This window comes from Centroberyx affinis, unplaced genomic scaffold, assembly GCF_046629955.1.
Source record: "Centroberyx affinis isolate AG114_WGS23_722 - 3 ecotype Tasmania unplaced genomic scaffold, CSIRO-AGI_Caff_v1 ptg005019l_1, whole genome shotgun sequence".
Taxonomy (NCBI): Eukaryota; Metazoa; Chordata; class Actinopteri; order Beryciformes; family Berycidae; genus Centroberyx; species Centroberyx affinis.
This window is the reverse complement of record NW_027282473.1, coordinates 185753-197756: the sequence shown is the minus strand read 5'-3', so window position 1 is coordinate 197756 and position 12004 is coordinate 185753. Positions and strand designations below refer to the sequence as shown.

Here is a 12004-nt window from a genome sequence, read left to right as displayed (position 1 = left end):
TTTCAGTCCACACACCTTGTCCTCTGAAAGCCCGACCTCATCGACCCCAATTTACCCGATACGGCGGCGGCGGCGTCCTTCCACGGGCGGGATGTGGAAAAACACTGGCTCGCTAGTCATTACTTGAACCAAAGCACATGAAACAAGCTCATAATTAGCTTGTGATGTTGCAAGGTCGCTGATTGCATCAAGCGGAGCGCATTATACAGCCACAAGGCCTTTACCAGTGAGAAAAGGATCTGTTTGTCAATGGAAAACAGGAGACAAAGAAACTAATAGATCCTCACCACTGATATGGAGTGTTTTTTGCTTTTTTCTTTGAAACTGAATTTAAATTAAACTGCAAGTGGCTGGTCGCTCTTACAAGGGTTTTGTAAGGCAATACATTCACTTTCTACCTTTTAGGTATTTGGCAGAAACTCGCTTATCCGGAGCAGCTTACACTGAGTTAAAAGGTAGAATGAAATTAAATGAAATCACTAGATCACTTTACAAGCAACCAACAGCAGGGAGTGGAAGGGCATAGCCAAAGTGTCCTGGCAGTAGATGTAAAAAAAAAACTATATATTCCTGTGTTCCTATAATGAGCAAGTCTGTGAAAAATGAAAGTTGAGGTGAAAAGGTAGAATTTTTTTTTCATGACAGGAGTATATATATATATATGAGAGAATAGGTACAGGAGAAAGAAATGGGATGTGAAATACTACTTGAAAAGATGATTTTTAACTATGATTTTGGCTATGAAGTGGTAATCCTTTCCCACAGATCACCTGTCAATGAAACAGTGTGGGCGGAGCTTGGATTTCTCTGTTGATGCAGTTTGAGTTTCTCTTTTCTTTGTCTGTTCAGCCATGGTGGCTATCGCTGCTCATGCTAACTACCCAGTTCTTCTTCTTCTGTTGATTCCAAACAAACAGGAAATGTAAAACGCATCACTTCCTATTATTATATTGAGTGAAATATAGTAGCACCAGAGGCTTTTTTCCAGGAAAGAGCTACCAGACACCGGCTGTTTAGAACAGCAAATGGAAAAGATTTCATGAACTGGATATAGGTTGGATCACTGTTGTATTATATCAATCACCCAGCAGCAAAACAACATTTATTTATGTGAAAATGTTACTGATTATTACTTTAATATGAGTTCCTCCAGTAATAACAGTCTTATTAAGCAGAGGGAGCAGCGTCTCACCCTGTTTGCCCACAATCAGATTTGGATTTCTGACCTGAGCATCTTGAAAGATTAAAGGCCTGATGAAAAATGTATGAGGATGGATTTTGGGTATTCTTACACTGATCCTGCATCGGTTTAATGCTGTACAACAACAATAATCCCCCCCCCCCCCCCTGTTGGTCTCCCACAGCTGTGGTGCGATTTCGACAAGTCCAGCACCTTCCGAAACCAGACGTACAACGAGTCGGCCTCCATCCCAGACATCTGCTTCTACCCAGAGGTAGGAACTAAATGAGGTGTCTGAATTTTGCAGTCGAGTCCATCTGTTGTGTTTTTTTCACTTAATACGACAGTGGCAAAATGATGAATTAAACATCCTCGGCATCTGCTGGCACCCAGAGGGAGGTCTCGCCATCGGACAACAGGGACTGATGGAGCTATCAAAATTTTACAGCTGAAATATCTGTTATGATATTTCGCTCACACAGTAGCAGTGGATTGATGAATTCAATAAGGAAGCTCATACAGCTTGAGGCTTTGGGTGACTCACATGTTTCCCTGCATGCATACATCACAAGCTTATTTCCTCCTGCCGATCAATAATGTATGCATGCATGTTTGGATATACTGTATCTATCAGTAAAACAGAATATCACATACTATCCCAATTTATTACTTTTCCAAATACATATAGAACCAGATATAGTCTTATTTTAACTATTTAAATGACCAAATCACCCAATATTATTTGTTGATTTATGTTTTTTCTAAATTGTATTTGAATACTCCAGCAAAGTGATATGTGGACTTTATATCTAGTATTACACCTTCTAATTTCATTTCTATTTCTATCTTCTATAATTTAATACTAGACAGGCCATCAAGCAGTCAAATCAGGGCTGTTTTGATTTTTAGAAATGAAATGTGTTCCTCCATGACTTTTCCTAGACCCACTTTCTGTACAAAACCATTGTTGTTGGACTTTCAAAATCATGCAGAGAAATAGTAAAATCACGTCAGTATTAAATTCACTCTGAAAGTAGTATGAAAATGGTTTATACAAGTATTAACATTGGAAATTATCACTATCTCTAACCCATTTCAATTGAGACCCCCAAAATCCATTAGCCTTTCCAGTGTTTCCCCTTAAAACATTTTTCTGTACTGTACAACAACATCACATACATGTTCTGTATCTGCTCGTTCCAGTGCTTCATTGAAGCTACATCACACTTACATTGAGTTAAACATCTGAACCCATGACACTAGTTTTTAAGGCTGCACCATAACAGCAAATGGAAAAAAAATCTAGATGTTTGTGCATCATTTTATACACATTTCCCTGTAATTTAGCCTGACATGTCTGGTATCTTTGGAAACTTTGGGATCCGGACTAATAATGGACCTGCATGCGGGATCGCCAGGATGGAAGTGACCATAAATATCACAAGAGAAACACAAGTACAAATTTAAAAGACATGGATATTCCTTGATTACTATAATGCTATGACAGTCACTTCCTTGTGGTATTTATATTCATAATCCCCTGAAATAGCTGACGATTGCTTGCTAGCTAGGCTATCGCTAGCTCAATTGCTAACGTTAGCGTAGAAGGCCGGTAGTGTGTGGAAACAGCTGAGGAAATAACATTAACAACATACAGGAATCCTTAAACTGAGTGGATTGAGTGCTGTTGGCTTTTTAAAAAGTAAACTGATATGGATCATCACACCCACCCACACACACAGAGTCACATATTTTATTTGAGAAGCACACTGCAGCCGCACACTGAGCTGATTAAATTCAGTCTAATGTGACGTTTGATCTCCATCTTCAGATCCTTACAGTCACAGCGGCCTGAATCACACACTGTGCAGCGAGCGAGGCAGCAGCACGCCGCCGCTGATAGACTGCAACGCCACATCAGCTGAGAGCGTGTTTCCCCCCCCCCCCATCCCCCCACCCCCCCACCCCCTTTGGAGTCACTGATAGTATTCATGAGTGATTTAAGAGCAACGCTGCCGGTGAACAGGAACTATTTCACCGCAGCTTTGTGAACAGAACAGCAGTGTAGAAACAGAGCTGCACAATCATGGCTGATATCATCCCAATTATCTTCCCCAGTTATTAATCAAGATATATTGTGATTACTAATTATTAACTTTGATAATTTGAGGAAATTATTTCACTGCACTTTTGGCATTTTATCTCTGTTTTCAACCACAGCGGATAATTGAAATCAAGTGAATTGTTGTAATGTTGCAGAGATAGGGCTTAGGTTTTGTGACAAATTGATGTCTTTATCAAGGCAAAAAGATAAAAAAAAGATTTAATCTATTGATTTCCACATCTCAGTCTCCCCGCAGTACTTTGTATTTACAAGAGGTCTGGCCATGCTGAGGAATTTACTGGAAAGAAACTGAAAAAGACACCTTGAAGGGAAAATCCACCCTGAAACAGTTTAACAATGTTACAAACAAACAGCTATGGGGATGTAGCTCGCGTTGCTGCCTCCATTTAGTAGTTTGGTGTATTTTTCTTCTTCGTGGATAACTGGCCAAATGTAGACGACGTGACCAGATGTTTCCAGCAGCTACAATATGAGAAAATGTTTCAGGATGTAAAACCTCAGCGGTAAACGTCAGGTTTTTGGTGTCAGTCCCTCAGAATCAAAGAGCGAGGGCTTCTTTCTAGAGCCGCCGTTTTGCACCAAGAGACGTTCAACAATCATACAGGGAGAAATCCATCGTAGAAGAAGAAGAGAGACCGATTTCTCCACCCACAGGAGCAGGAGAGAGACCAGAATGCAATGCAGCAGAGAGAGAGAGGTTGCATTCTGTTTAAGGGGCGCGACTCTCTGTTTTTAACGACTGGAAAATCTTTCACTATGCTATTGCTAACGCTATCGTTCTCTCCAACTACACGTATAACCAACAGCTGAATGCAACAGGTTCACGCCCCTTCTCTGGTGGTTGTCGAAAGGCATTCTGGGAAACGTAGGAAATCCCTAACTGCAGTAGAATTCGACGAGGCAGGTTGAGGGAAAGTGGGTTCACCAAAAAAAAACAAATTACAACACTTCATCACAAAATAATTCCTGGAATGCATTGAACATCACAGACTGATGATATCTAACAGTGGAGGATCTGATGGTGGATATTTCCTTTCATGCCTCTCTCACTAGTCCAGCAGAAAGGAACAAAAATATTTTTTGGGAACCTGCACTTGTTTGATTTTGCTACACAGTGATTTAAAGTGTAAAGAGCTGCTCTCTCTTGGTTAAACTGGTGATGGAGGATCTGTTGGAAGACTGAGTGAAGATCTGTCTTTCTTTAGATCAAAATTTAAACCGGTTTGACTCTTTGAACCTGCTGGGTTGATGTTGGAGTGCTTAAACAGGATGTATGATGTTTCTTCTGCATCTATGAAAACAATGAAAACAAAATTGGTACAATGAGAACATAAAAGCCTTGGAAAACCGACTTCTTTTTGAGTGTGAACCATCCTTGTGCTAAAAATGTTGCTTTGTTCTCTCTTTTAGGTGATTATTGTATTTTGATTGCATGCATTGTTTAACTTGTTCCTTCTTTTCCCTCTTCTTTTGTGATTTAAACTGTATTCTGACTTTGTACATTGTTTTATGTTGTTGGTCTGCAACTTTTAAGTTTGTCCTGATGCCGCTGTCTTGACAGGTCTCTCTTGAAAAACAGAGTCTTAATCTCTAGTGAACTAACCTGATTAAATAAAGGCTAAATAAAATTAAATCTCACATCTCTCCCTGCCTGTTCCGCAGTACTTTGTGTTCACGGGGGTTTTGGCCATGGTGACGTGTGCAGTGTTTCTGCGGCTGAACTCGGTGCTGAAGCTGGCGGTGCTGCTGGTGATGATCGCCGTCTACTCGCTGCTGACCGAAGCCTTCTACACCTCGCTGTTCGTACGCTACGACACCGTCCACCACAACACTGAGTGAGTGGCACACACACACACACACACACACATACACACACACACACATACACACACACACACACACACACACACACACACACACAGACATACAGTGAATATGAAATGTCTACACAACTTTATGCTTAAGGGAAGGAAAGGGCAAGCATGGGCATGTGTTGATGTCTGTAGGATTTTCATTAGGTCCTTGTTGAACAGCCATGTTAGTAGTTTAGCTAGTTGCGTTTTCTGTTTCACATTTCTCTTCAATTCAAATTGCATGTCCAAGTGTTTGGCTAGCTTGTAGATGATTAATTTCAAGTTCCAATTTAATTAAATTTCACGTTAAGCATTAATTGAAGGGTGTGCACACTTACAAAACCAAGGGGTTTCACTTTTTCATTTTCATGTGTCGTCACCATGAGACAGTGATGGTGTCTGTCTGTCTGTCTGTCTGTCTGTCTGTCTGTCTGTGTTTGTCTGTCTGTCTGTCTGTCTGTCTGTGTTTGTCTGTCTGTCTGTCTGTACATTCTTATAAACACAGTAACAAAACAAGGCATAAACTTCATCCTGACACCACAGGTTCCCCCTGTAGAGTCGATGATCTGATTAGATTTTGGAGCACCTTGCTGCACACATTTACATATTAATGAGGATTAATTAATTAGCTTAATTAATGGATGGTAACTTGTATATGTTTAATATATCATGGTGATTGTGGCGGCACATCAGGTGGCTGAAGTGTCTCTTGTTAATACGCTGTCAGAAATGAGAAGCCTTTTGTTTTTACTTTGTTTGGATTTTTCTAAGTTGCAATATTTAAATGAAAGTGAAAATGATCAACTCTGAAATTTGAAAGTATGTGGTGATTTTTCATATCTACTGTATAAATATGCATGCATGGACATATACTGTACACACACGCACACATACGCACACATGCAAACACACATACACACACACACACACACACACAAATCACAAATGGGCAGGCAAGCGTGCATGAACACAATTGCGGATTTGTGCAGGTTCTCTCTCTCTTACTCTCTTTCTATCTGTTTCCTTTCTATTCCCTGTCTTCAAAAACACATCAGGGAGTCACGATGACCTTTTTTTTTTTTTTTTGTACTGGATTTAAATGTTGCAAATGTGAGAAAAATCATCTGGGCAAATGGAGGCGTGCTCAGCGACAGCACAGTGACCTTTAGTCTGACGAGGGAATCCTGAGCACATAACATAAAAAAAACCCCCACAACAACGAGCGAGCGCTTCCAGCAGCTTCCATACGAGCCGCACAGGGATCAGATGTAATTCAGATTCATTTCTTTAAGGCCCTCTGGGAAATGAGAGGAAAGGTCATGTGGAAAAGAGCATGGGAGGAACAACGGCTTGTTGTAACCTCCACCGCAAGAAGTGTCCGTCTCTACAAGTCTTCAATCTGGAGACTTAGAATAGGATTTCTACTTAAAAAAAAGTGAAAAGCACCACCAGTGCTGTGAGATAATTGAGTTTCGTTCAGTACAAATCAACTTGTTTCAAGAACTTTGTTGAATCAAGTGGCATTATTATGATACTGATCGATTTGACCTCATCAACATTCTTGAACAAATAAAACAAATTATCTCATAACACTGGCAGATGTTTTAAATTTAATTCTCAATAAAAGATCACTTGTTAAGACTCATTTGGACTTCCGTAACTTTGTGGCGTCACAAAGGTTCGCTCATTATCATTTTTGTAAGAAATAATAGACTAACAAAGTGTTTTTTTCAAAGCGGTTGAGCGGTTGTCATTGTTTATTACCGGAGAGTTTTCCCTACCTGTAGCCGCCGGGCCGCGGCGTCTCACGTTTCACTCTTGAAACGGTTAGCGGATCGGAACAGAGGGGTCGTTAATATTAATGAGCCTTAAAGACACGGCAACAGAAACAGCCTGTCATGTACCAAAACAGTGTTTCTGGTACATGACACCACACACACAGCTTTGAATGGACAGAAAGACACAAATAAAACTCTGGGAAGTGGAGAATATGGGACCTTTAACAAAGTGTGGCAGATATTGCTTGCAATTTGTAAGTAGAGTTGATTGAATTAGTGTGAAAAGAACTAATTTTGATGTTTTTCACCTTGGATTTTTATTACCGTTTAGTACGATTTAGTACAGTTAGTATTACACTGCCATGTTTGCTAAGTGAGAGTATTGGAGTAAGTATTATAGATGCCACTAGGAGGCTGACATGAACGATTTTTTCTCTGTCGGCAGCTCATATTTACGGTAAATCCGGCGTGACATGAACGCTGCATAATAGACGTTTTGGCTTTATTGATCTGGCTGTGCTGCTGCTTCCCAAAACCACTTTAGCACTCAGATCCTCTTTGTCTCATTGACTTGCAACACGATCTGAGCGCCAAGATTGTTTTGGGAAAACAGGCCCTGCTTCATTTACAATGGAGGCTTGCCATTTGGCCGTAACACTGGCTACCGGACACACTAATCTCTCAGTAAATCTCATTTCCCATGTTTCTCTCTCTTAAATCAAGTGTCATCATCTTGATACTAATGACATGTCAACAAGTGATCCTCCACTGACAATATCGCTGGCAGATTTATCACCTTTATTTGACTGAAATACCATTTTAATTCTCAGTAAAATAGAATAACACATTAAGATAAAGATTTTAGTTCACTGTTCTCATATTTCATTGGTTGTGAAAGACCGAGGTAACCGAGGTAAAATCTAGTTTCTGTTGTTGTAATCACACTGCAGAGCATCGGATTACTTTCCAACAAGTGACAGTTGGTGGCAGAATGTGGAGGGCGTCTCGAGCTGTTTGATTGCGTTTCAGAAAACGCTGTATGACCTTTTGTTGTGACGGCGGAGCGTCCGACGATCGAAGCAACGTCCTTTTTCAGCAGAACCTTCTCTCCCTCTGTTCCCGCAGAAACTTCCTGGGAACCAAAGAGACGTCGCTGCTGCTGATGGCCATGTTCCTCCTCGCCGTGTTCTACCACGGCCAGCAGGTGAGAGGAGCGCCCGGCTTCCATGTTTTCAGAATGCTTATTATTAAAATCAGAGTTGCTTTAATCTCCAAATGCAGTCCAGTAAATGTTCAGGAAATCGTCTTGGTGGCATTGGTGCAGAGATACATGTCAACTTACAGAGTTTCATAGTACATACTGACATACAGGAACATAAGATCTCACATACAGCGGAAGGAGACAAGGAGACATCCAAGGAAAGTAGCCACTGGCTGCTCAAAATGTCGCTAGAAGTCACCAGATGATGTCATAAGCTGATTTGCATGTCAATATATAACTTACAGTCCCTGCTCCCAGTGGAGGGGGGGGGGGGGGGCGACACTGTGTGTGGGAGCGCAGCCATCATCTGATCTCTGGATTAGCAACAAGGACAGCTGCACCAGTTTACTGACAAACACTTTGGGATTCAACACATTAAAGTCCCCATGACATGAACTCCCAATACCTTTACTTCCTGGAAAACTGAGTATCTTTCACGGTGACCTCATGCTGCACCAGGAGTCGTAAATATAAATTCCAACCAATAAAACGTAACAGATTTTTGAACAGTCCCGCCCCTCCGCTCCTCCCATCAAATAAAACTGCCTTTCTATCCCAAACTGATCTCCCATCGGTTTACACTTTTGAATGATCCCTCCCTGCGTTATGTCCCGCCCCAACATCCTTTTTCAGCAGGAAATACATCACATCAAGGAAGTAAAGACGCCATTTCATGGGGTCTTTAACATTGTTCCCCATGGTCAGAAAACGTTGCTAGTTTTGTCACTATAGTCACTTTTGAGAAATAAAGTCGCCAGGGGTCTGAAAAGTCGTTAAATCTAGAGACAGTGTCGCCAAGTTGGCAGCAGTGACAGCAGCTTACCCACAATGCATCATGCCCAAAACGCAAGAGTTTGGAGGAGACGCACACCTGCTGCGACCAAACCATTGAAAATGACTGAAACAAGGCTCAGGCGCGTTCAAAAACATCCTATGTGATGATGGCCTGAAGAAGTAATATTAAATAGAACGGCCTTTTGCCTAACTGTAACATACTGATGAGTCCTTTGAATTGAGGTCAGCTCCATTACTCATTACACACTGTTCTATTAAACAACGGCTTGTTTCAGGCAACCAATCCGATGCGTTGCACCCATGCTGATCATTTCCATAAAGCGCGCTCAGCCACGCTCCATCAGACGTCCAGTTGGATTCTCACTCATGTGGCAGCCGTCCTTTTTTTGTTCAGTTTCTAATTCATATGCATGTAAACTACCTTGAAGAAAACTTTTCAGACGGTACACTGCGTTGGTAACCATTTTATAAAAGCCATAATACCCTCGAAGGCGTTCTTTTCTGGGATTATGGCGACTTGAGCGCTGCCGCCGGTACTCGACTGTACCGAACACCCAGAACCACAGAGAGAAACTCCTCTCAGGTCTTACTGCTGCATAATAAATGACCTGGGGGGTGTGGATAAATCTGGCTCAAATTCAAAGCAAAATAGAAGTGAAACTCATATGGTTTACCAGCCTGGTATGTGACTCAAAATGTTGTTTTTTTCCAGTAGTCAGGGGAAGCAGTCCAGAGGAAATTGGTATCTCTGCGGAGCTTTCATGCTCTCTCTCTATAGCAACCTTTGATCATGCAGTTCACCGGCTCAGCACCGGTCAAACACTGAGGGGAGACCGCCATAATTGAAGGTCCTTTGTAGCCCCATGAAAGTAGAAAGCAGCCACATTTGAAGTCATTCAATGGCGTATTGATTTTCCCCGGGTCAATTTTACCTCTTGTTTGGCATAGCAGAGACAATGAAAGCTCACAGCAGGAGGCGTGTGCACTCACGGCTTTGAAATGATGAAATGCCGTTTGTGCGAGATGCACAATGTCAGGCTGAGAGAAAGAAGCGCGCATGAAAGCCACTTAGTGATTTACTCTTATTAGCAAGGTTGGGAAAGGTTGCGTTCAGAATGTAACCCGCCACAGATAACAATTACCGCCTCACATTTACATTTTAGGCATTTAGCTGCACAGCAAACATTTAGACGCTGAATAGATGTTGATAAGACGGACATCGGTGCAGTTTAAATACAGCAACAAAATGATAGTTGAGCTTACAACAGGATATAAGAGCCTCTGCCTGCACCGTTTGGTGAAATCAGGACCTTCACTTGGTATATATATATATATATATATATATATATATATATATATATCCTTTATTTAACCAGGTAAAAGTCTCATTGAGATTAAAATCTCTTTTTCAAGAGTGACCTGGCCAAGACAGCAGCATAAACATTGTTAGAACAAATAGACACAAACAGTACAAACAGACAAATACAACTGTCACACACTACAAACAAGAGAACACAGTATCCAGTTAATCCAGTTACAAGGTCAAGGACAAAAATCCAGTTATGATGCATAAACAGGTACAATTTTGTAAAACAATTTCAGTGAAAATTTAGGAGCAATCACATTGACCAAGAGTACTATTTTCTCGATCCTTTAAAATTAACTTAAATTCCCCCATAGTGATCAGCTCTGACAAGTTCAGGTCCTTCTGTACATTATTCCAGGAAGAAGAGGCAGCGTGTTTAAAAGCTTTTTTTTGCCTGATTCTGTTCTAACTCTGGGGACCAACATCTGTAGAATATCGAATGGAATGGTTACTTGATAAGCTGTGAGGAAGGGATTATGACAAATGGTTATATCACAGAATGCTTATACTTTGTGACCTTTGACCCGATAAGGAAGTAACTCCATTTCCAAAGGCCATGTAGCCAAAAAACGTTTGGTGGGCTGAATGAAGCACAAAACTAAAAGAAAAGAGAAGAGTGTGCAACTTATAAGTGGAAGTATTATAAAAGCGTCATGTCTGCACCTCGCTGAGTGCACGCTCTTTCTACTGAAATTTAGATGAGATCAGAACCTAAAACATCTTTCTGATATCAGTTCGGAACAGTTTCTTTTGGCTGGGTTGATGTTGAACTTGCCGCCTCCTGTCTGCTTGCTGGATGAGCGACTCCTGACCAATCTGTGCAAAAGTAGAATGAGCTTAAATTTCTTGATTATTACAATATTACAAGCAACTAATAGTAAGAAGAGTCATGACGCAAGAGATGTAACAGAATATTCTCTTCATGCAGCAAGTCAAGTCTCAAGCAAGCGAGTCTCTGACTCTGGGTCATAAATTACTTAATACTCCTAGTTCTTTACATAAGGAATACACGGGAATATTCTGTTACATCTTGACTTGACTTGGGTTCTGGTGACTTGGGACTTGACTCTGACTTGTACTCTGATGACTTGAAAAGGTTTCTAAAGTCTTGACTTGAGATCTTGTGTTTGTGTAAATGACTTAGATTGAAAGTGATGAGATTTGTTCCAGCAGACGACTGAATTTAAATTCTGTTTTCTGAATTTGTATGGAATGATTGAATTTATTGAAGTTGAAACTGATTATAGAAATCAAACTCATGATGCTCTTACCAAGTTTTTATCCTATTAAAACCATATTGCATTGAAAAGTCCTAGATATTTAGTTTTCTTTAAGATATTAAATTGATACTGGACTCTTGATTTGTTCTGACTTGACTTGCTGTTCTACATTTAGACTTGAGACTTGACATTAATGACATGGACTTGACTTGGACTTGAATCTATACCACACAAGCATAAAGTTACATTCATTCATAGATCATGAATATATGGATAACTCAATTTTGATTTAAAAAAAAAAGAAAAAAATAGGGACTCTCATTAAGTACTTACCATATTATTTTGCACTTGACAATACTTTGCATACAGAACGTTAACACACAGGTTAATGGAGAAGTTAACCCAGAGCAGCATGTTAATGTGTGT

General features: G+C 40.6%; 1 protein-coding gene across 1 annotated transcript in view; it reads left to right on the top strand.

The window, feature by feature from the left end:
- The window catches only part of adcy8 (adenylate cyclase 8 (brain)), a 126854-nt gene that overhangs the window by 98016 nt on the left and 16834 nt on the right, over nucleotides 1-12004 (top strand). Inside the window, exons 11-13 of the mRNA XM_071545705.1 lie at nucleotides 1365-1454; nucleotides 4968-5140; nucleotides 8062-8140. Coding sequence (XP_071401806.1) covers nucleotides 1365-1454; nucleotides 4968-5140; nucleotides 8062-8140 — 342 coding nt within the window. The remainder of the gene's footprint in view (nucleotides 1-1364; nucleotides 1455-4967; nucleotides 5141-8061; nucleotides 8141-12004) is intronic.